The sequence below is a fragment of the Rattus rattus genome, chromosome 7, assembly GCF_011064425.1.
Source record: "Rattus rattus isolate New Zealand chromosome 7, Rrattus_CSIRO_v1, whole genome shotgun sequence".
Classification (NCBI taxonomy): domain Eukaryota; kingdom Metazoa; phylum Chordata; class Mammalia; order Rodentia; family Muridae; genus Rattus; species Rattus rattus.
This window is the reverse complement of record NC_046160.1, coordinates 116,275,742-116,297,872: the sequence shown is the minus strand read 5'-3', so window position 1 is coordinate 116,297,872 and position 22,131 is coordinate 116,275,742. Positions and strand designations below refer to the sequence as shown.

General features: G+C 39.0%; 1 protein-coding gene and 1 pseudogene across 5 annotated transcripts in view; one reads left to right on the top strand and one right to left on the bottom strand.

Moving 5' to 3' along the window:
- The window catches only part of Tmem196 (transmembrane protein 196), a 69,073-nt gene that overhangs the window by 37,303 nt on the left and 9,639 nt on the right, over nucleotides 1–22,131 (top strand). For all 5 annotated transcript variants that reach the window (XM_032908336.1, XM_032908340.1, XM_032908339.1 and 2 more), the window contains exon 2: nucleotides 21,935–21,991. In XM_032908336.1, the coding sequence (XP_032764227.1) occupies nucleotides 21,935–21,991 (57 nt within the window). The remainder of the gene's footprint in view (nucleotides 1–21,934; nucleotides 21,992–22,131) is intronic.
- LOC116905576 lies at nucleotides 20,573–20,988 on the bottom strand (annotated as a pseudogene).

Here is a 22,131-nt window from a genome sequence, read left to right as displayed (position 1 = left end):
TGAAGCCAAGTGGGAGATAATATTGGAATCCCAAACTTCAGCTCCCATTAAATGTCTGACCTGAGTTGCTATGTGATTTTTGGCATCTTCCTCTCTCTACCCACAACATAAAAATAGTAAAATGTGCTCTTTTTAATTTTACTATAGTTAGTGGGAGGAGAACTCAGATATTCAGTGTTGTAAACCTTTAAAAATCCAAAGCTATGGAAACTGGAAAATTTATTTCAGTTGAGTATCAAAATTATTTTCTGTTAGAGTATTTTCACAGGGATTATTAATGAAAGGACTGGACTATGAAAGTAAAAGGACATCTTCTGAGTCATCTTGTAAATTTTCTTTTTTCAAGCCTAGTAATAGCAAAAGGATAGAGAGCAAAAGGCAGTGCTTAGTTTTTTTTTTCCCCAAGGCATAAGTCACATGCTTTATTATAACCCCGTGTAAATAGACCACATTGTTATTTCTTCCTGCAACCTTTGTGGGTTTTTCAGTAAGTGCACAACTTAACTCCAGGAAATAGGAAACCTGTCAGGTTAAATCTTTTGGGGGGTTGTGAGCGAGTACCTATTATCTGGCTTGTTGCAGTTGTGGGCTATTTTTGACTGACTGTAGTATCCTCTCATAACACTGCAGAGTGACAAGTGCATAGTCCTCTACAGCGTCTCTGGACAACACCATAGCTGAGTCATGAAGAAAGGCCCTGGTGAAAGGCTGGGAGAGAGGTTCAGAATGATTTTGCATTGTTCTTCATCCAGAGGAATCTAAAAGCAATCATGTTAATGACATAAATCAATAAGTCTCAGAAACGACCATTCAGAGCTATTCTGGAATAGCTCAGAAATCCAGCATCCTTGCTGAGTCCTTAACTTCAAACACCATCTGCATTTACTGTGCCTCAGTTAAACTCATTCCTTCTAGAATCATGTTCTTAAGCCCTCACTCCCCAGATTCATTTCCCAAAATCTGCTAACTTGAACAGCTTGAATCATGTTCTTGTAAGTTCCTATTTTAGAATTTTAAAGCTATGAGAAAATTGTAATTTCTTAAAGAAAATTTTAATCTCTTTTCAATTTTGTAATTCCCTATTACACCATTTGGGATGCCCCCTCCCCGCTTTGAGATGCTCATCTTGCCTCTCTTTGTTGTCTTTTGAAATAGTTTAATATGAAGATGATAAATATATAGAAAGAAAAGGGCTTCTCTTCAGGAGTCTCCAAGCAGGTTTCATTAACTGTAACTCATTGAATTTCCATGAAATTTAGAAATGTATCTTTCTAAGAATGTTTATTTTTCCAGTTCAATGTCCAATTTCCCTAGTCTATTTCTTATAGTGATGAATTCTGCATAAATATATACAGGAAGAAAATTACAATATTATGTTCCATGCAAAAACGCAGCAAGCTGAAGAATCAGAACTTAAAACTTCCATGTAATTATTTATTTTTTAATTGTTTTATTGTTTTACATCCCAAATGTTGCCCTCTTCCTGTCCCCTCTCATCTGCATCATCTCATCTGTCTCAGTCAGCTGCTGGTAGAGCCTCTCAGAGGACAGCCATGCTAGGTTCCTGTCTGCAAGCACAGTGTAGCATCAGTAATAGCGTCAGGGACTGGTGCCTGCCCATGGAATGCATCCCAAGTTAGGCCTGTCACCAGTCAACCATTCCTTCAGTCTCTGATTCATTTTTTGTCCCTTCGTTTCTTTTATTTATTTGTTTGGTTGGTTTTTTCCTTTTACTTTTATTGGATTTTTTTCTTTACATTTCAAATGTTATCTCCTTTCCCCATTTCCTGTCCATAAAATCCCTATACAATCCCCCTCCCCCTTCTTCTATGATGGTTTTCCCACACCCAACCACCCACCCCTTCCTGACTCCCTACCCTGACATTCCCCTACACTAGGGTGTCCAACCTTGGCAGGACCAAGGGCTTCTCCTCCCATTGGCATCCAACAAGGCCATCCTCTGCTGCATATGAAGCTGGAGCCCAGGGTCTGTCCATGTGTACTCTTTGGGTAGTGGTTTAGTCCCTAGGAGCTCTAGTTGGTTGATATCATTGTTCTTATGGGGTTGCAAACCCCTTCAGCTCTTTCAATCCTTTCTTTAACTCCTCCAATGGGAACCCATTCTAAGTTCAATGGTTGGCTGCTAACATTTGCCTCTGTATTTGTCATGCTCTGGCTGAGCCTCTTAGGAGACAGCTGTATCAGGCTGCTGTCACCTATGGCATCTCCAGTAGTGACTGGGTTTGGTGGCTGTATATGGGCTGGATCCCCAGGTGGGGCAGGGTCTGAATAACCATTCCCTCAGTCTCTGCTCCAAACTTTATCTCCATATCTCCTCCTATGAATTTTTTTATTCCTCCTTTCAAGGACTGAAGCATCTGCACTTTGGTCATCCTTCCTGAACTTCATGTGGTCTGTGGATTGTATATTGGATAATTCAAGCTTTTGGACTAATATCCACTTATTAGTGAGTACATGCCATGTGTCTTCTTTTGTGATTGGGTTACCTCACTCAGGATGATATTTTCTAGTTCATTCCATTTGCCTATGAATTTCATGAGGTCATTGTTTTTGATAGCTGAGTAATATTCCATTGTGTAGATGTGCCACATGGCATCTAGGTTCTTTCCAGCTTCTGGCTATTATAAATAAGGCTACTATGAACATAGTGGAGCATGTGTCCTTGTAATATGTTGGGGCATCTTTTGGGCATATGCTCAGGAGAGGTATAGCTGGGTCCTCAGGTAGTACTATGTCCAATTTTCTAAAGAATCTCCAGATTGATTTCCATAGTGGTTGCACCAGCTTGCAACTCCACCAACAATGGAGGAGTGTTACTCTTTCTCCACATCCTCGCCAGCTCTGTTGTTATCTGAGTTTTTGATCTTAATCATTCTGACTGGTGTGAGGTAGAATCTCAGGGTTGCTTTGATTTGCATTTCTCTGATGACTAAGGATGTTGAATATCCCTAGTTCTTTAGGTGCTTCTTGGCCATTTGATATCCTTCACTTGAGAATTCTTTATTTAGCCATGTCCCTCATTTTTCTTTCATTTTTATTAAATTGGGTATTTCTTATTTACATTTCAAATTTTATTCGTGTTCCAGGTTTCCTGTCCATCAGCCCCTTAACCCTTCCCCCTCCCTTTCTGTATGGGTGTTTCCCTTCCCATCCTCCCTCCATTACCGCCCCCCAACAATCCCCTACACTGGGGGTCCAACCTTGGCAGGACCAAGGGCTTCCCCTTCCACTGGTGCCCCAACAAGGCTATTCACTGCTACCTATGAGGTTGGAGCCCAGGGTCAGTCCATGTTTAGTCTTTGGGTAGTGGTTTAGTCCCTGGAAGCTCTGGTTGGTTGGCATTGTTCTTGTGGGGTTACCAAGTCCCTTCAGCTCCTTCAGATCTTTCTCTACTTCCTCCAACGGGAGTCTTGTTCTCAGTTTGGTGGTTTGCTGCTAGCACTGACCTCTGTATTTGATATGCTCTGGCTGTGTCTCTCAGGAGAGATCTATATCTGGTTCCTGTCGGCCTGCACTTCTTAGCTTCATCCGTCTTATCTAGTTTGGTGGCTGTATATGTATGGGCCACATATGGGGCAGGCTCTGAATGGCCATTCCTTCAGTCTCTGCTCTAAACTTTGCCTCCCTCTTAGGGTCTGTGGGGTGTATCATGGGTATTCTGTACTTTTGGGCTAATATCCACTTATCATTGAGTACATACCACACATGTCCTTTCAGGTCTGGGTTACCTCACTCAGAGTGATACTTTTCAGTTCCATCCATTCCTTCCTCTCTTAAGTTCTAATGGCACTTAGAAGGTAGGAAGGTAGAGAATTATAGAGACAGAAAAACTTGGGCACAAATTTTTATCCTCTATTAATGATCTTTTTAAAGCAATCCTCTCACTATTTTGAGGCATTGAGTTGAATACTTGGATCCAATTTTCCCTCAGTATCAGTGCCCTGGACCTCAAAAGTTATTCAATATCATGGGAAATTAGTAACAAATGAAGCATTAAAGAACTTAAGAGATCAACAATGCCATCAGTTTTCCTTGATGTAGGAAATCATCCTCTAAAAGACAAATCACAAAGAAAATGCAGATATGAAAAAAGAAGCAGACCTACCACATGCTGTGCTTTCCTCTGAGTCTCTATTAGTAGCTGTACTGCCAGCTCTCTGCACTTTACCAGGCTCCTATGTGTCCTGGTTGGATAAAGCACTCAGACTACGATAAAAGGTGAAGTAGGTTATGTCATATATCGAATTCACATGTGTCCTAGTGGCCACAAACTCACAGCTCCAAGGGGTGCAACTTATGGCAAGTCTATCTTTGATGTTGCTAAACAGCTAAAGATTACCCAAGGCAGAAGAGAGAACTAGGGTTGGGAATTTAGCTCAGTGGTAGAGCGCTTGCCTAGTAAGTGCAAGGCCCTGGATTCGGTCCCCAGCTCCGGAAAAAAAAAAAAGAGAAAGAGAACTAGATGCCACTTACTATAAAGTTCTGTGGGTCATGGATTACTACTGTGTTGGTGAAAACTTCAAATATTAATTTTTGGAAGTTATTCTTATTAATCCATTTCATAAAGCTATCTGAAGAAATCATTATCCTCACTGTATCAGCAAACCAGTGCACAAGCATGAGAGATGCACTGTGGCACCTGCAGGTCCCAAGAGCCATGACTTTATAAAGGATCATGATTTCCACCACAGTATTAGTGGTCTATCTGGAGAGAAAAACAATTCTCTTTGGCTTCATAATTAATGCTAGCATAAGGAATGTTTGTAAAATACATACCCAATATAAAATGATAAAGAAATTAAACACAAATTAAATAACTTGCAACACAAAAGCAAAAAATATCTAAAATAGCATCTAGAGAGAACAGTATTAGCTTTCCCTCACTGTGGTTGATTAAAGTAAGAATAAGAAAACATAACTCTTGTTAGAGTAATTTGAAAAGTGGCTTAACACCTTTGAAAGAAGGGATGAGCATTCTTTACAAAGAAAGAGACCTTTCAGGAAACAAGATATTTATTCACTAGGTCATCTTTGTGATTTGATGTTTGACACCAATCACTGTCCTTTAGAGCTATTCTCTAGCTTCCCAACAGCATGACTTGGTTTACAAACCTGGATATTTCATAGTAAGATGGCCTATCTATGCCAAAACAGATAGATAAATTAGTGTTTTAAGTGCACAGCCAAGGTTCTTCAACCACAGGGAGCATAGAATTACCTTGGTGTTGATCCAAGGTGCAATGTTTTAGATTTTACTCCCCTAAACTTGAATTAAGAGGGGCAAACTAGATTATATTTCTATTGAATCTCTCTATGTTACTCTGATGAAGATTAAAATGGCTTACAGAAGACATTCTTGGAAAGCATTATTCCAGTGCTTTGTAACTCATGCCATTTGGGCAAAAGAAAGTCAATTTGTCAAGAATACCATAAGATCCCAGACACTGCATTCAGTGAACAGGCATGAGTGTGCACAGATGTTTTTACACCACCAAAATCCTCAGGTAGTATTATATCCAATTTTCTGAGGAACCGCCAGACGAATTTCCAGAGTGGTTGTACCAGCTTGCAATCCCACCAACAATGGAGGATATTTCATTCCTTCTTAGAAGTGAGAACAAAATACTCACAGGAGGAAATTCAGGGACAAAGAGTGGAGCAGGAACTGAAGAAAAAGGCATCCAGAGACTGCCCCACCTGGGAATCCATCCCATACACTGCCACCAAACCCAGTCACTCTTCCAGACATGCATGCTGACAGGAGCCTGATATGGATGTCTCCTAAGAGGCTCTGCCAGAGCCCTACTGATACAGATGAGGATGGTTGCAGCTAACCATTGGACTGAACAAGAGGACCCCAATGGAGGAGTTAGAGAAAAGGCTGAAGGAGTTGAAGGATTTTACAATTTCATAGGAAGAACAACAATATCAACCAACCAGACCCCACAAGAGCTCCCAGGGACTAGACCACCAACCAATGGGCACACATGGAGGGACCCATGACTCCAGCTACATATATAGCAGAAGATGGCATTGTCCAGCATCAATAGGAGGAAAATTCCTTGGCTTGTTTCTCCAATGTAGGGTAAGGCCAGGGCGTTGAGGTTGGAGTGGGTGGGTGGGAGTGGGAGCAGAGGGAAGGCCGAGGGGGTATGGGAAAGGGGGGAAATGGGATAACATTTTAAATATAAATACATAAAATATCCAAGAGAAATAAAATTAAAAAAAAGAAAAGAAATCTCATGGTGAGCTTCATGAATCTCCATGATATGTTTCATTTACTTCAAGAAGGACTGATCTCAATTCTTAAAAACTATTCTTCAGTACTTTTGATTTGGGCCAGGAAAGTGTAATCCTAGTATTATCTGAATTCAATTCAATTCAATTTATCTTGAAAAAACAGCCTTATATATATGGGAAGCAATCTTGTGGTTGTGACACTCTAGCAGAGTTCTTAAACCTCCAAATATGGGTTGACTTCTCTGAGTTATCCCAGTTAGCTCTAACTAAAAGTCAGCTGAAAAGGGTATCTTAATTAAGAGACACCCTGGATCAGATGGGGCATATATTACATGGAAACTGCATTAATTAACTGATGTAGAAGGGCCAGCCCACTGTGGGTAATACCATTCTTTGGACATGTGGTTCCGAGCTACACAAGAAAGCTAGTCAAGCACGCGTCTGGAAATCAGTGAGGCAGTAAGTAAATTCTCCTTGATTTCTGCTTCAAGTTCCTAGCCTCACTTCCTGCAATGATGGATTATGATCTTGAAATGTAAGCCTAATGCATTATTTGCTCTCCCTTAGATGCCTTTAGTCAATGTTGTTTTATCACAGCAAGAGAAAGGAAATTAGAACGTGCTTATTTATGGACTTTTAAAAATACAGTGACTCTGAAACTGAGTGGTTTGTTAGTACAGATGAATACCTCAGTGGGCTACCTCCATAATATTTGTACCTAGTAGAGATAAGAGGCGCTTTTTAACCTTTCTGAATAATCAAGTATTATTATGATGTAAAGACATATCAACTCAAAAGAAGAAAAATCTTTTCCTTCATCATTTTGCAATCATGCTCATAGCTCAGGTAATGACTGTTTCTTTTGTGGTTTTCTAGAAATAGTTTACACATGTATGAACAAGTTGTAAGTCATATTATACAATTCTTTCCTTCTTGTGCAAAAAGTACTTTATAAGATATATGTTTCTTATATGTTTATAAGATATATGTTTCTATACTTTATTTCCACATAAATATCCCTGAACTCATAATATAGTTCTGTTTCTAATATTCTGTCATAGGTTCAGAGACTTTAACTGAATTAACTAGTTCGGCACTGAATGACATTTAGGATCGTCTCTTATGGTATTAGTAAGGCTTCTAAGACAAATCAACACACACAACATCCTGCTTACTTGTAGATTTGAATAAATTCTCAAATGTGGGACTCCTGCAGCAAAAAAGATGTATATATGCATGTGAATACGTGTGTTTTATGTATGAAATATTGATTACTGCTTCCAAATGCCTCTCAAACTCTCATCTATAAGCCAAATATTTCTGATTATCTGGACAGTGTACAAGACAAAAAAAATCTTGTTATCATTAAATGTTATAACTTCTGTCAATAAGAGAGGTAGGAAACCATGTCTGAATTAGTCTGAGAGCATATTTGTTACTTTAGATTAACTTAAGCATAGTTGTAATGAAAAGCGGTTTAGGGAATTACCTCTTCATATCCTTTGCCTTTATTTTTATTGGACCATTACTTCTTTATTTATATATTTCTAGCTCAATCTACATTAGAGAAACTTATAACTACAAATATTTCCCCAATGTGTCATTTTTAATTGAGATTATTGTTCTTTTTCCTGTTTTCTGGGTTTTTTATTTTCTTTCTTTCTAGTTTTTTAAATTGAAGATGTGTGTGGTTGATGTGTTTGTGTGGGCATTCCTCCTCTAGTGCGCTTGAGGAAATCAAAGGATATTATGAACACAAAGGCATAGCTTTGGAGAATATACAGAGACACACAATTTTTTTCACTGAAAAGTTGTGTTAGAAATGAAGATTTGGCTAAACAGCAACTTTGTGGCCAGTAGAATTAGTAAGATCTTGACTCATAAAATAAACAATCGAAAAGCAAGAATCGCAGTGATTGTCACGTCACTGAAATGTTATCCCCTGTAAGAGGACAAGGAAAGGAAATTATGGCGCTAGAGTATTAAACACGAATATGAATATTAAGCAATGTGCATTGAAATTTTGCCTGTGTCTAAATGATTAGCTGTCTCGTTTCTTCACAGTTTACCTACCTAGTCATTGTTTTCAGTTTTGTTTTGTTTTTTAATGATTAGTGAAGCCTACAGAAGGTTTCAAATTAGTTAGGCAAATACTCAAAAGCCCAATCAATGCATGCGCTCTCAGCTTTGTTAGAAATTACTATAACGTTCTCCTAAACAGCTGTACTATTTTCATTTCCTAAAGCCACCCAAGATAATTATTGTTGCTCCAGATCACTAATAATTGCTCTCACCAAGGACTTTGTTTGCTGGTATCTCTGGCTCTTGTTTCACGTTAGCCTTCTCATAGCCCTGCATTGCTGTTTAAGTCCTGATTCATTTTTCTAGCATAAACAATGATGAGTGTCTTTTCCTATGCAGCTTCCTCCTCCTCCCCCTCCTCCTCCTCCTCCTCTTCCTCCTCCTCCTCCTCCTCCTCCTGCTCCCCCTTCCCCTCCCCTTCTTCTTTTTCTTCTTCTTCTTCTTTGCCAAACGTATCTGCTTCCCTGAAGTGTCTTGATGGATATTTTGCTTTTCCTTTCTTTTTTGTCAAAAACAAGACAAAAGATGGGTTACTCAGTGGGTCACATAACACATTTCAATGAGGAACAAGAGTTCCAGGGATTCCCCAATTCCATCTTTGTGGTCATGGGATGTGGTTACGGTTTAAGTACTGGGTTAGAGAGCTGCATATCAAGGTTAATTCCCAACCATCACTGACCTATCGTTTTCTCTCATGTTTTAAATTACTTTTCTATCTAGTCCTGGATATAGGCTTCCTCCTCCTGAGAATGAGATTAAACAGGACAGGGTTTTTTTTCTCTAAATATTGGAACTCCTAATTATCAGCAAACTAACACTGGTTAAAGTTAAAGCTCTTACTATTGTTTTATTTAAAAAACATATTTTCACATAATATTTGTTGATCATGTTTTCCCCTCTTCAAACTCAGTCCAGATCCTTCCCCCATCTCCGTCCACCCTACTTCATGTCTTCTCCTTCTCTTTCTCTTTCCTTCTCTTTTTCTTTCTCAAAAAAAGGAAAAAGGAAAGAAAGAAAAGCAAAAGAAAGGAACAAAAAGATGACAGAAAAATGACCAAAATGAAACGAAGAGCCCACAAACAAAAGATGGGTCTGCCCTGAGTGAGTTATGACTTCATTTCAATTCTGACAGCTTTCCCATTTGTCTTTTGGAGTTTGGGTTTGAGACTCTGACTGAGCCATTGTGTTCTATAAATAAAACAGGAGATTCAGGCTTTTGGAGCACGTTTTAATTCAGTTGCTATTTTACTATTGAAGTCACTTAATTATGTTTCCTTCTTTTTAATATTTTCCTATAATTATTATTTGCATATGTATCTCCCCAGTGTCCATTTTCTCAAATTTTAATATACAATTACTTGGACTTTTCCAGATCATCCCACATCATGGTTAATTATATATCAAGATAACTTTAAGCATAAAAATATTTGGAGAAAGTTTATGAAGTATCAGAGGTTTAAAGAAAAAAAACCTATTAGCAATGATGAAAGGTACAATGGACTAAAATTACAGGAGAATGAAATAGCTACCTGTTTCTAAGAGCCATTCAAGTCTAAATAACCTGACTTCTTGACCTTCTGTTATGAACTTAGACAACATTTCTCCAGTGAACAGTCTTAATTTGGCCTTCATGCTTTTCCATCTCTCCCTGAGAGTAATCATGGAGTCAATGCTACTATAGAAGCTGAAGCAAGTGATTTCATGGTAGGTAAGGTACAGTTAGTCATGCCTGCGAACCTTAGTTCATGTGATTCTTTGATCCCTACTGTTTACAGGAATCACCTGGGAAGATTAAAAAGTGCTGACTCCTGATTCCACTCAGCATTCCAGTGGTAAAGTCCTAGGGCATTTTAATTGATCTGCAGCCAATCCTGAGAACCACTGACTTTAGAAAAGTTTTTCAAAGTGATGTACATTTTACACAGTTTTTATAGGAATCATTAAGGAAATGCAATCCCAACGGAAGGAAGTTCATTGTTCTGTGGTCTAGGCAGGATTTATGTGCATTTTATGTGTTAACCTCCAAAGTAATAATTTTAAGAAAGTTCATAGTGATCACTTTTAACTAAGAAATGATTGGACTATAGTAAAAAAAAAAAAAAATTAACCTTCCAGTCTGAACTTGTGCCCAGAGCAGACCTTGAGCACTGGTCCCGCACCTATTCCCACAACACCCAGAGGAAGCCCTTCACCCAGGTGCCTCAACACACCACACCCAGAATCACGGGACCACAGGACCACAGGACCACAGAGGAAGCTCGACTCCCAGGAGATCGGACACAACCAAGAGCACTGGAGCTCTGACACACTTAAGGTCACAGTTGAGGCCACAACTTCTTCCCCAACACCCAGCATAACTGGGATCCATATAGGAATGAGGAATTAACTGGTAAATGAATTAACACAACCATCCAGGACCTAAAAATGGAAATAGAAACAATAAAGAAACCCAGAGGCTCTGGTTCCTTTCAACTTTTATCTGTGCTCAGAGCAAACTCAGGGCCCTGGCCTACCCCCACCCACTCCTGCAACACCCAGAGATAGCTTGACTCCCAGGAGCTCTGACACAATAGGAAGGCAGGAGCTTAGTCACATCAGGACTTCAGTATCTCAGAGGCAGCTTGACTCCCAGGAGCTCTGACACACTAAGGATCCCAGAATCCCAAGATTATAGGATCACAAAGACACTTGCACTCTGAGGAGTTCTAATGTCCAGGAACACAAGAAGGACAGGCTCCAGTCAGAGACAGCTAGGGCAGGCACTAAAGATAACCACATGGTGAGAGGCAAGCACAAGAACATAAGCAACAGAAATCAAGGCTACTTGGCATCATCAGAAAAAAGTTCTTCCACTACAGCAAGTCCTGGATACCCCATCACACCTGAAAAGCAAGATTCAGAGTTAAAATCATATCTCATGATGATGATGGAGGACTTTAAGAAGGACATAAATAACTCCCTTAAAGAAATACAGGAGAATTCAACCAAACTGGTAAAGGAATTAACACAACCATGCAGGACCTAAAAATGGAAATAGAAACAATAAAGAAATCACAAAAGGAGACAACCCTGGAGATAGAAAACTAAGGATAGAGATCAGGAGTCATAGATGCAAGCATCACTAACAAAATACAAGAGATAGAAGAGAGAATCTCAGGTGCAGAAGATATCATAGAAAACATTGACACAACAATCAAAGAAAATACAAAATGCAAAAAACTCCTAACCCAAAACATCCAGGAAATCCAGGACACAATGAGAAGATCAAACCTAAGGATAATAGGTATAGAAGAGAGGAAAGACTCCCAACTTAAAGAACCAGTAAATATCTTTAACAAAATTATAGGAGAAAATTTCCCTAACATAAAGAAAGAGATGCTCATAAACATACAAGAGGCATACAGGACTGCAAATAGATTGGATCAGAAAAGAAATTCCTCCCATCACATAATAGTCAAAACATCAAATGCACAAAAAAAAAAGAAAGAATATTAAAAGCAGTAAGGGAAAAAGGTCAAGGAACATATAAAGGCAGACCTATCAGAATTACACCAGAATTCTCACCAGAGACTATGAAAGCCAGAAGATCCTGGACAGATGTCATACAGACCCTAAGAGAACACAAATGCCAGCCCAGGTTACTGTATCCAGCAAAACTCTCAATTAATATTAATTAATTAATAGAGTGAGAAACCAACATATTCCATGGCAAAAACCAAATTTACACAATATCTTTCTACAAATCCAGTCCTACAAAGGATAATAGATTAAAACTCCAAAACAAGGAGGGAAACTACACCCTAAAAAAAAGCAAGAAAGTAATCTCCTTGTAACAAAACCAAAAGAAGAGAGACACACAAACATAATTCTACCTCTAGTAAGAAAAATAACAGAAAACAACAATCACTATTCTTTAATATCTCTTAACATCAATGGACTCAATTCCCCAATAAAAAGACATAGACTAATAGACTGGATACATAAAGAGGATCCAGAATTTTGCTGTATACAAGAAAAAACCTCAGAGACAAAGAGAGACACAACTTCAGAGTAAAAAGCTGGAAAACAACTTTCCAAGCAAATGGTCCAAAGAAACAAGCTGGAGTAGCCATTCTAATATCAAATAAAATCAACTTTCAACCAAAAGTTACCAAAAAAGATAAGGAAGGACACTTCATATTCATCCAGTGTCGTGCCCAACCTCGACCAGCAAGGAAGACACGACTAGCAGAGATCTTCTTCAAACAGTTTATTCAGGAACCTTGTACAAGCTTCTTCTCTCTCTCCCGGGAACGCCCTGCATCGGCTTAAATACCCAACGCTGACCAACCTCAATGTGCCACGTGGGTCATGCAGACAGGCTGTCACTATGCGGAAGCTAGCAGGCCAGGCAGGCATAGCCAAATAAGGACTTGTATACTACAAGGGGCGCTCACCGTCGGGAGGGTGGAAGGTGGAAACCAGCGCCATCTTTGAGGCGTGGCACGTCGCAGCTCCAGGAAAAGTCTCAATCCTGAATATCTATGCTCCAAATGCAAGGGCACCTACATACATAAAAGAAACCTTACTAAAACTCAAAGCACACACATTAATAGTGGGAGATTTCAACACCCCACTCTCATCAATGGACAAATCATGGAATCAGAAACTAAACAGAGACATAGAGAAACTAACAGAAGTTATGAACCAAATGAATTTAACAGATATTTATAGAACTTTTCATCCTAAAACAAAAGAATATACCTTCCGCCCAGCACCTAATGTTACCTTCTCCAGAACTAACCATATACAATCGGTCACAAAACAGGCCTCAACAGATACAAGAAGATTGAAATAATCCTGTGCATCCTATCAGATCACCATGAACTAAGGGTGGTCTACAATAACAAAAATAACAACAGAAAACCCACATACACATGGAAGCTGAACAATGCTCTACTTCCTAACTTGGTCAAGGAAGAAATAAAGAAAGAAATTAAAGACTTTTTAGAATTTAATGAAAATGAAGGTACAACATACCCAAACTTATGGGTCACAATGAAAGCTGTGCTAAGCGGAAAACTCATAGCTCTGAGTGCCTGCAGAAAGAAACAGGAGAGAGCATATGTCAGCAGCTTGACAGCACACCTAAAAGCTCTAGAACAAAAAGAAGCAAATGCACCCAGGAGGAGTAGAAGGCAGGAAATAATTAAATTCCGGACTGAAAACCACCAAGTAGAAACAAAAAGAACGATACAAAGAATCAACAAAAACAGGAGCTAGTTCTTTGAGAAAAATCAACAAGATAGATAAATACTTAGCAAGACTAACAAGAGGACACAGAGAGTGTGTCCAAATTAACAAAATCAGAAATGAAAAGGGAGACATAGCTACAGAATCTGAGGAAATTCAGAAAATCACCAGATCCTGCTACAAAAGCCTATTTTCAACAAAACTGGGAAATAAGGATGGAGTGGATAATTTTCTAGCCAAATACCAGGCAACTAGGTTAAATCAGAACCAGTTAAACATCTAAACAGTCCAATAACTCCTAAGGAAATAGAAGCAGTCATTAAAAGTCTCCCAATCAGAAAAAGGCCAGGACCAGATGAGTTTAGTGCAGAATTCTATCAGACCTTCATAGAAGACCTCAACTGATACAGTCCAAACTATTACACAAAATAGAAACAGATGGAGCACTACCAAATTCCTTCTATGAAGTCACAATTACTCTTATACCAAAACCATACAACGACCCAACAAAGAAAGAGAACTTCAGACCAATTTCCCTTATGAATATCGACACAAAAATACTAAATAAAATACTTGCAAACTGAATCCAAGAACACATCAAAACAATCATCCATCATGTAGGATCAAGTAGGCTTCATCCCAGGGAGGCAGGGATGGTTCAATATATAGAAATCCATCAATGCAATCCACTATGTAAACAACCTCAAAGATAAAAACCACATGATCCTTTCATTAGATGCTGAAAAAGCATTTGACAAAATTCAACACCCTTTCATGATAAAAGTCCTCGAAAGAACAGGAATTCAAGGCCCACACCCAAACATAGTAAAAGCCATATATAGCAAACCAGTTGCTAACATTAAACTAAATGGAGAGAAACTTGAAGCAATCCCACTAAAATCAGGGACTAGATTTTCTCCCTACTTTTTCAATATAGTTCTTGAAGTTCTAGCCAGAGCAATCAGACAACAAAAGGAGATCAAAAAGATACAAATGAGAAAGGAAGAAATCAAAGTATCACAATTTGCAGGTGATATGATTGTATACTTAAGTGACCCCAAAAGTTCCACCAGAGAACTACTTAACCTGACAAACAACTTCATCAAAGTGACTGGGTACAAAATCAACTCAAACAAATCAGTAGCCTTCCTCTACTCAAGGATAAACAGGCTGAGGAAGAAAATAGGAACATGACACCCTTCTCAATAGTCACAAATGATATAAAATACCTCGGTGTGACTTTAACCAAGCAAGTGAAAGATCTGTATGACAAGAACTTCAAGTCTCTGAAGAAAAAGATCTCAGAAGATGGAAAGATCTCCCATGCTCATGGATTGGCAGGATTAATATAGTAAAAATGGCCATCTTGCCAAGAGCAATTTACAGATTCAATGGAATCCCCATCAAAATTCCAGCTCAATTCTTCATAGAGTTAGAAAGAGGAATTTACAAATTAATTTGGAATAACAAAATACCCAGAATAGTGAAAACTATTCTCAACAAAGAACTTCTGGGGGAATCACTGTCCCTGACATCAAGCAGTATTACAGAGCAATAGTCATAAAAACTGTATGGTATTGGTACAGAGACAGACAGGTAGAATAGAATTGAAGACCCAGAAATGAACCCACACACCTATGGTCACTTGATCTTTGACAATGGAGCTAAAACCATTCAGTGGGGGAAAAGATAGCATTTTCAACAAATGGTGCTGGTTCAACTGGAGGTCAGCATGTAGAAGAACGAAAATTGACCCATTCTTATTGCCCTGTACAAAGCTTAAGTCTAAGTAGATCAAGGACCTCCACATAAAACCCGATCACTGAAAGTAATAGAAGAGAAAGTGGGGAAGAGCCTTGAACACATGGGCACTGGAGAAAATTTCCTGAACAAAACACCAATGGCTTATGCTCTAAGATCAAGAATCGACAAATGGGACCTCACGAAACTGCAAAGCTTCTGTAAGGCAACGGACACTGTTGTTAGGACAAAATGGCGACCAACAGATTGGGAAAAAATCTTTACCAATCCTACAACAGATAGAGGGCTTATATCCAAAATATACATAGAACTCAAGAAGTTAGACTCGCAGGGAGCCAAATAACCCTATTTAAAAAATGGGATATGGAGCTAAACAAAGACTTTCTCAGCTGAGAAATATCGAATGGCCAAAAAGCACCTAAAGAAATGATCAACATCTTTAGTCATCAGGGAAATGCAAATCAAAACAACCCTGAGATTCTACCTCACACCAGTGAGAATGGCTAAGATCAAAAACTCAGGTGACAGCAGATGCTGGCGAGGATGTGGAGAAAGAGGAACACTCCTCCATTGTTGGTGGGATTGCAGACTGGTACAACCATTCTGGAAATCAGTCTGGAGGTTCCTCAGAAAACTGGACATTGAACTGCCTGAGGATCCAGCTATACCTCTCCTGGGCAAAAAGATACTCCAACATGCAACAAAGACACATGCTCCACTAAATTCATAGCAGCCTTATTTATAATAGCCAGAAGCTGGAAAGAACCCAGATGTCCCTCAACAGAGGAATGGATACAGAAAATGTGGTACATCTACACAATGGAATATTACTCAGCTATCAAAAACAATGACTTCATGAAATTCATAGGCAAATGGAATGAACTAGGAAATATCATCCTGAGTGAGGTAACCCAATCACAAAAGAACACACATGGTATGCACTCATTGATAAGTGGCTATTAGCCCAAAAACTCGAATTACCCAAGATGCAGTCCACAGACCACATGAAGCTCAAGAAGTTGGAAGACCAAAGAGTAGATGCTTCAGTCCTTCTTAGACGGGAGAACAAAATATTCACAGGAGAAAATACAGAGACAAAGTGTGGAGCAGAGACTGAGGGAAAGTCATCCAGACACAGCCCCACCCAGGGATCCATCCCATATGCAGCCACCAAAGCCAGAAAATTGTGGATGCCAAGAAGTGCTTGCTGACAGGAGTCTGATATAGCTGTCTCCTGAGAGCCAGAGTCTGACAAATACAGAGGAAGGTGCTCACAGCCAACCACTGAACTGAGAACAGGGACCCCAATGGAGGAGTTAGAGAAAGGACTGAAGGAGCTGAAGAGGTTCTCAACCCCACAGGAAGAACGACAATAACCACCAACCAGACCCCACCCACCCAGAGCTTCCAGAGACTAAACCACCAAGCAAAGAGTACACATGGAGGGGCCGATGACTCCAGCCACATATGAATCAGAGGATGGGCCTTATTTGGCGTCAATGAACGGAGAGGCCCTTGACCCTGTGAAGACTCAATGGCCCCGTATAGGAGAAAGCAAAGGCAGGGAGATGAGAGGGAGTGGGTGGGTGGGTGAGTGGGGAACACCCTCGTGGTGACAGGGGGAGGGGAAAGGGATAGGGAGATTCCAGAGGGGAAATGGGGAAAGGGGATAACATTGAAATGTAAGCAAAGAAAATATCCAATTAAAAGAAAAAGAAGGGGTTGGGGATTTAGCTCAGTGGTACAGCGCTTGCCTAGCAAGCGCAAGGCCCTGGGTTCGGTCCCCAGCTCCGGAAAAAAAAAAAAAAGAAAAAGAAAAAGAAAAAAATGTAAAGAGCCGACAGTGGTTGGTTTACACAACCCAGCTACAGAAGAAACATTCCAGAGCCACTCAGATGCTGTTTCTACTTTTAACCTTTGTGATTTTCATGATAATCTTTCTGTGATTCTTTAAATTAACCAATCCTTATAAAATTGTGTGATAGTATAACAGTTATTAAAGTATTTCGTTCAGTTTTCAGTTCAGCAAATTTTGGAAAGAAAAGTGGGGCATTTTAATGCTTTCTGGACAGGCAATCTTTTAAACATTGCTTCAAATTATTTCATCTGATACAGTTAACGTAATATGAGAAATAATTTTAATGGGTTCTTAAGATAAGAGTAGTCCGTCACCTCTATAATTTGACCTACTACAATGCCCTGGCCAAGTGTGACATAGTATTCACAAAATCTCACATTGGCTGGATGCTTTGGCTCAAAATTCCAGGCCATATTAAGAATTGTTTATTTTGTTTAATATACTAATTTAAATTATCAATATGAGGAGAATCATTCTACTGAGGAATGACATTTTGTTCTTATGATTATCTTTGAGATGCCAGTCTTTAAATTCTGTTCCTCATGACCTGTGGTTGGCTCATACTCCAAATAGTAGCCCAGCTCTGTGACTATTCTCCAGCATCCGTGGCCACCCTCCGCTTCAGAACTTATCCTCCTCCACATACGTCTTCTTTTTCTATGTCACTCTCTGTTCTTCAGAATTTTATTACTTGTTATTCCCACTGTCCAGGCTTACAGTGACAGGCAGGTGACGAATGCTGAGGGTTCTTTGTTGTTACAGGCCCCTCTCGGTTTAGACAGTGCCTGCCCATAGGCCTCAGGATTGATAATTTTTCAAGATTCTGTAGCCTCCCTCTTGTGACAGCCAAAGTCTGCCTCATATAAACAACTGGTTAAGAGTAAAATCTTCTCTTTTCCAATAGCTGATGGCCTTCACTCAGCTTAGGCATAGTGTGTTCAATCTAATTTGAATTCCTGCCTTCTGTGAGTGACATTTTTTATTGGATTTTTTATTTACATTTCAAATGTTATCCCCTTTCGCAGTTTCCCATCCATAAACCTCCATCCCATCCTTCCTCCCCCTGCTTCTATGAGGGTTCCCCCACCTACCCACCCTTTCCACCTCCCCGCCCCAACATCCCCCTACACTGGGGCATCGAGCCTTGGCAGGACAAAGGACTTCTCCTCCCATTGATGCCCAACAAGGCCATCCTCTGCTACATATGCAGCTGGAGCCATGTGAGTGACAACATTTTTTATAGTTTTTTTTATAGTTACATTTGGCATATATTCTTACACATGTCCTGGAAATAGAAAGGCTTTGCTAGCTGCCTTCTAGTATTTATGGTTATTGTTTCTTAAAAGGGAAGGGCTAAGAAAGGAACGGGGTTGGTTACAAACACACACACACGCATGCACACACACACGCACAGACAGAGAGAGAGAGAGAGAGAGAGAGAGAGAGAGAGAGAGAGAGAAGAGCCATCAGTAGCTTACATTAGTAAATTTATTTTTTACTTAAATTTTATAGTGAGTTTTGCATCTTGAATGAAGTACTTAAAATACCTCAAATTAGAAAATGCCCTTATAAAATGATGAATATTAAAGTGCAATTACTAACTTTCTACTCATTTAATTACAACAAATGTTAGCAATGATAAGGTTAAAGAATGTCCTCGCAGGTGAACAGGTGTTTTGTTACTGTAATGCATACTATGCTCACACTAAAATCTAAAAACTAAAAACTCCCTTTGAAAACCACCTCCACTATATAATTATAAACAAATTAACAGACACAATAAAGACTTCAAATTGCATGCACTTGTTATCCACATGATGGATAATTTCCACGTGTAACCTTTGGTTATTACACTTTCCTAGGCTTGTAGTTCTTCAGGCCTTTTAAGATTTGTAAACTAATAAGACTAACTAGATTAGATCATCTGTGAATTTCCTTTCCAGTGCCACGACCTGCTATAAATAAAGACAGACAATAGAATAAAAGGGTTGCTACTTTGTTGGGGAATATTCTTCTCTATAAATTAACATGGCTAAATTTAAGCCAAGATTTCTACAATTGTACTTCAGATTTTTGTTATTTTATATACCCTAAATAAATAACCTTTAGAGAAGGTTTCAAAAATACTCAACTAAAGGCAATAGAAAATGCTACCTAACATCTCTCCTACTACACATTCTCACTCCAAAAGTCCTTTCAGTGATTCAATGGGAATAAGCAATTTTCTTACATCTAGATGTACCAACCTGTAATAGAGAATGCTGGAATGGAGAATGCTGCTTATGCTGTTTAGGCCTTTTGAGCTTTATTGTAAATAAATAATGGTGGTATGTATAGCTTTCCAGACAAACCAAGGAACACAAAACAGTCCTACTATCAAATTATTGGTAGTGGCTTAGTCCCTGGAAGCTCTGGTTGGTTGGCTTTGTTGTTCTTATGGGGTTGGCAAGCTCCTTCAGCTCTTTCAATCCTTCCTCTAATTCCCCTAAACGGGGTCCTGTTCTCAGTTCAGTGGTTTGCTGCTAGCATTGACCTCTGTATTGAATATGCTCTGGATGTGTCTCTCAGGAGAGCTCTATATCCGGTCCCTTTCCGCATGCATTTTCTAGCTTCATCCATCTTATCTAGTTTTGGTGGCTGCATATGTATGGGCCACATGTAGGGCAGGCTCTTATGGCCATTCCTTCAGTCGCTGCTCTAAACTTTGCTTCCATATCCCCTCCTTTTAAGAAGTATTTCCCCCCCCCTTTTAAGAAGTAGTGGGAGCATCTGCATTTTGGTCGTTCTTCTTGAGCTTCATGTGGTCAGTGGATAGTATCTTGGGAAATTTGAGCTTTAGGGATTATATCCACTTATCAGTGAGTGCATACCATGTATGGTTTTTCGTGATTGGGTTACCTCACTCAGGATGATATTTTCTAGTTCTTTCCATTTGCCTTCGGATCTCTTCTTGCAGTTAACAAATTAAGTGAAGTAATTGGGTTAAAAACAATTTTTAAATGAAGCCAAGATAAATTTTAAAACCATGATCTTGGCATATTCTCCATTCAGAATGTACACAAAACACTCCTTTTCACTCTAAGGACCCCATTTTTTCCCTTACAAAGCCTACCAAGTAACTGCAAACTCTTCTGCCTCAATATGTAAACACAGGGGAAAATAATGACATATGCATTAAATTCTCTCTACAAACTGCTGTTGGATGGAAAATACAAAACTAAAATAAAAAGAAAGAAAAGAAAAAAAAAAAAGGTTCCATCTAAGATTTTCACAACCTCTTGTTCCTCAGTTCCTGAGTCTGATTCTGATGCTAAGGTGACAGTGTATGTAAGGAGAGTTTTTGTTTTCAGTGGGAAAAGATGAATTTATCTTTTTTATTCAAGAGTTATCAGATGGCTCATGCTCCTAAAGTCTTCACTCTCTCGAACTGGTGCACGCGCCAAGATCACACGGCCTTACCTACAATGCTGGCTGTCTTCAGTGGTGAACTCACAGATGCATCCCAGTTTGCTATTGCAGTTTCTGTAGCTCACATCTCGAACCATGTGGCAGCCAGTGAGCATGACCCAATCTTGAACTTCATTGTACTGCAAGTTAACTACCTTGTTAAAAAGAAATGCTGTACCAGTGGTGCCTGTGAACTGAGTAGAGATGAGTTCTGAGCGGTTGGTCAGGATTGTATCACAGTTTGCACAAGAAAATAGATGGGTACCACTGACATGATAAAGAAAGATTCTGCCAATTTTGATAGCTAAAGTTCTAAAAACCTGTGCACTGGGGATTGGCACTGCCATCAGCTCTTCCTTATTATTTATTTTTAATTAATTTATTTTATGTATGTGTATACAATAGCTGTCTTCAGACACACCAGAAGTGGGCATCCAATCCCCTTACAGATGGCTGTGAGCCACCACGTGGTTGCTGAGAATTGAACTCAGGACCTCTAGAAGAGGAGTCAGTGCTCTTAACCTCTGAGCCATCTCTCCAGCCCCTTCTTTTTATTTATTGATGAATTAATTAGTTTAGCTACATGGTTACACCAAGTCAAGTATCAATAAATTTGCATTCAAATATCCATAAACATTTCTTTCCAGATTAAACTCTTGACTATTTTATGTTATAAAGTATTTTTATCATGGGTGGACGATAGTTCTGCAAAGCAACTCTGTGACTATTTTGTATTTATATGAAATCGTAAGCTATCAACACCTTCATCTGTTTGGGGTCTTTGGAATGTCCACAAAGACAATCTTTTTGTCAAAATGATGTAGTTGTCGTCTCAAAATGAAAGGCACAAATAATGTCTATATGGAGGATGATCTCTTTGTTTGATGACTGATCTTTTTATCTTGGTTATCTTCCCTATCATAAAATAACTTATTGGGTCCTAAGTGCTTACTATGAATATATGTAATATAACATGGTTGTCTCTGAGAGAGTAGAAAAGGAAATGACAGTAAAATGAATCAAAAGGAGCAAAATTCTAGTTCCTATCCTTTACATTTTTTCCTGCTGATAAACTGATTTTGCTTGCTGCACAATTACCTTTTTAAGAACAATAAATACGTTTTAGCCCTTTTTTAGTCTTTAGTACCCTACAACAAGGAACTTTTTGGTTTTGAGGGGAATCTGAAACATGTAAACTCCCTGGGAGCAAATGTCATGAATGGATTATAATAAGATAAAAATCCAGGCTTCTCCTCTCTATGTTAATGCAATAATTCTTCCTTTCTTTTGCAGTTTCTTCTTTGCGGCATATGTGGAATACTGTGCGCCAAGAAAAAGTCAGGACTTGTCGTAAGTTATTGCATTGTTTATATAATACATTGAAGTTGAAATTCAAGCATTCAAGACAAAAATGATGACTATTAGTAGTGCAGCTAATTTAGAATTAAAGGAAAACTGTGAATCAAATCCTAGACATATCATTTTAAAGA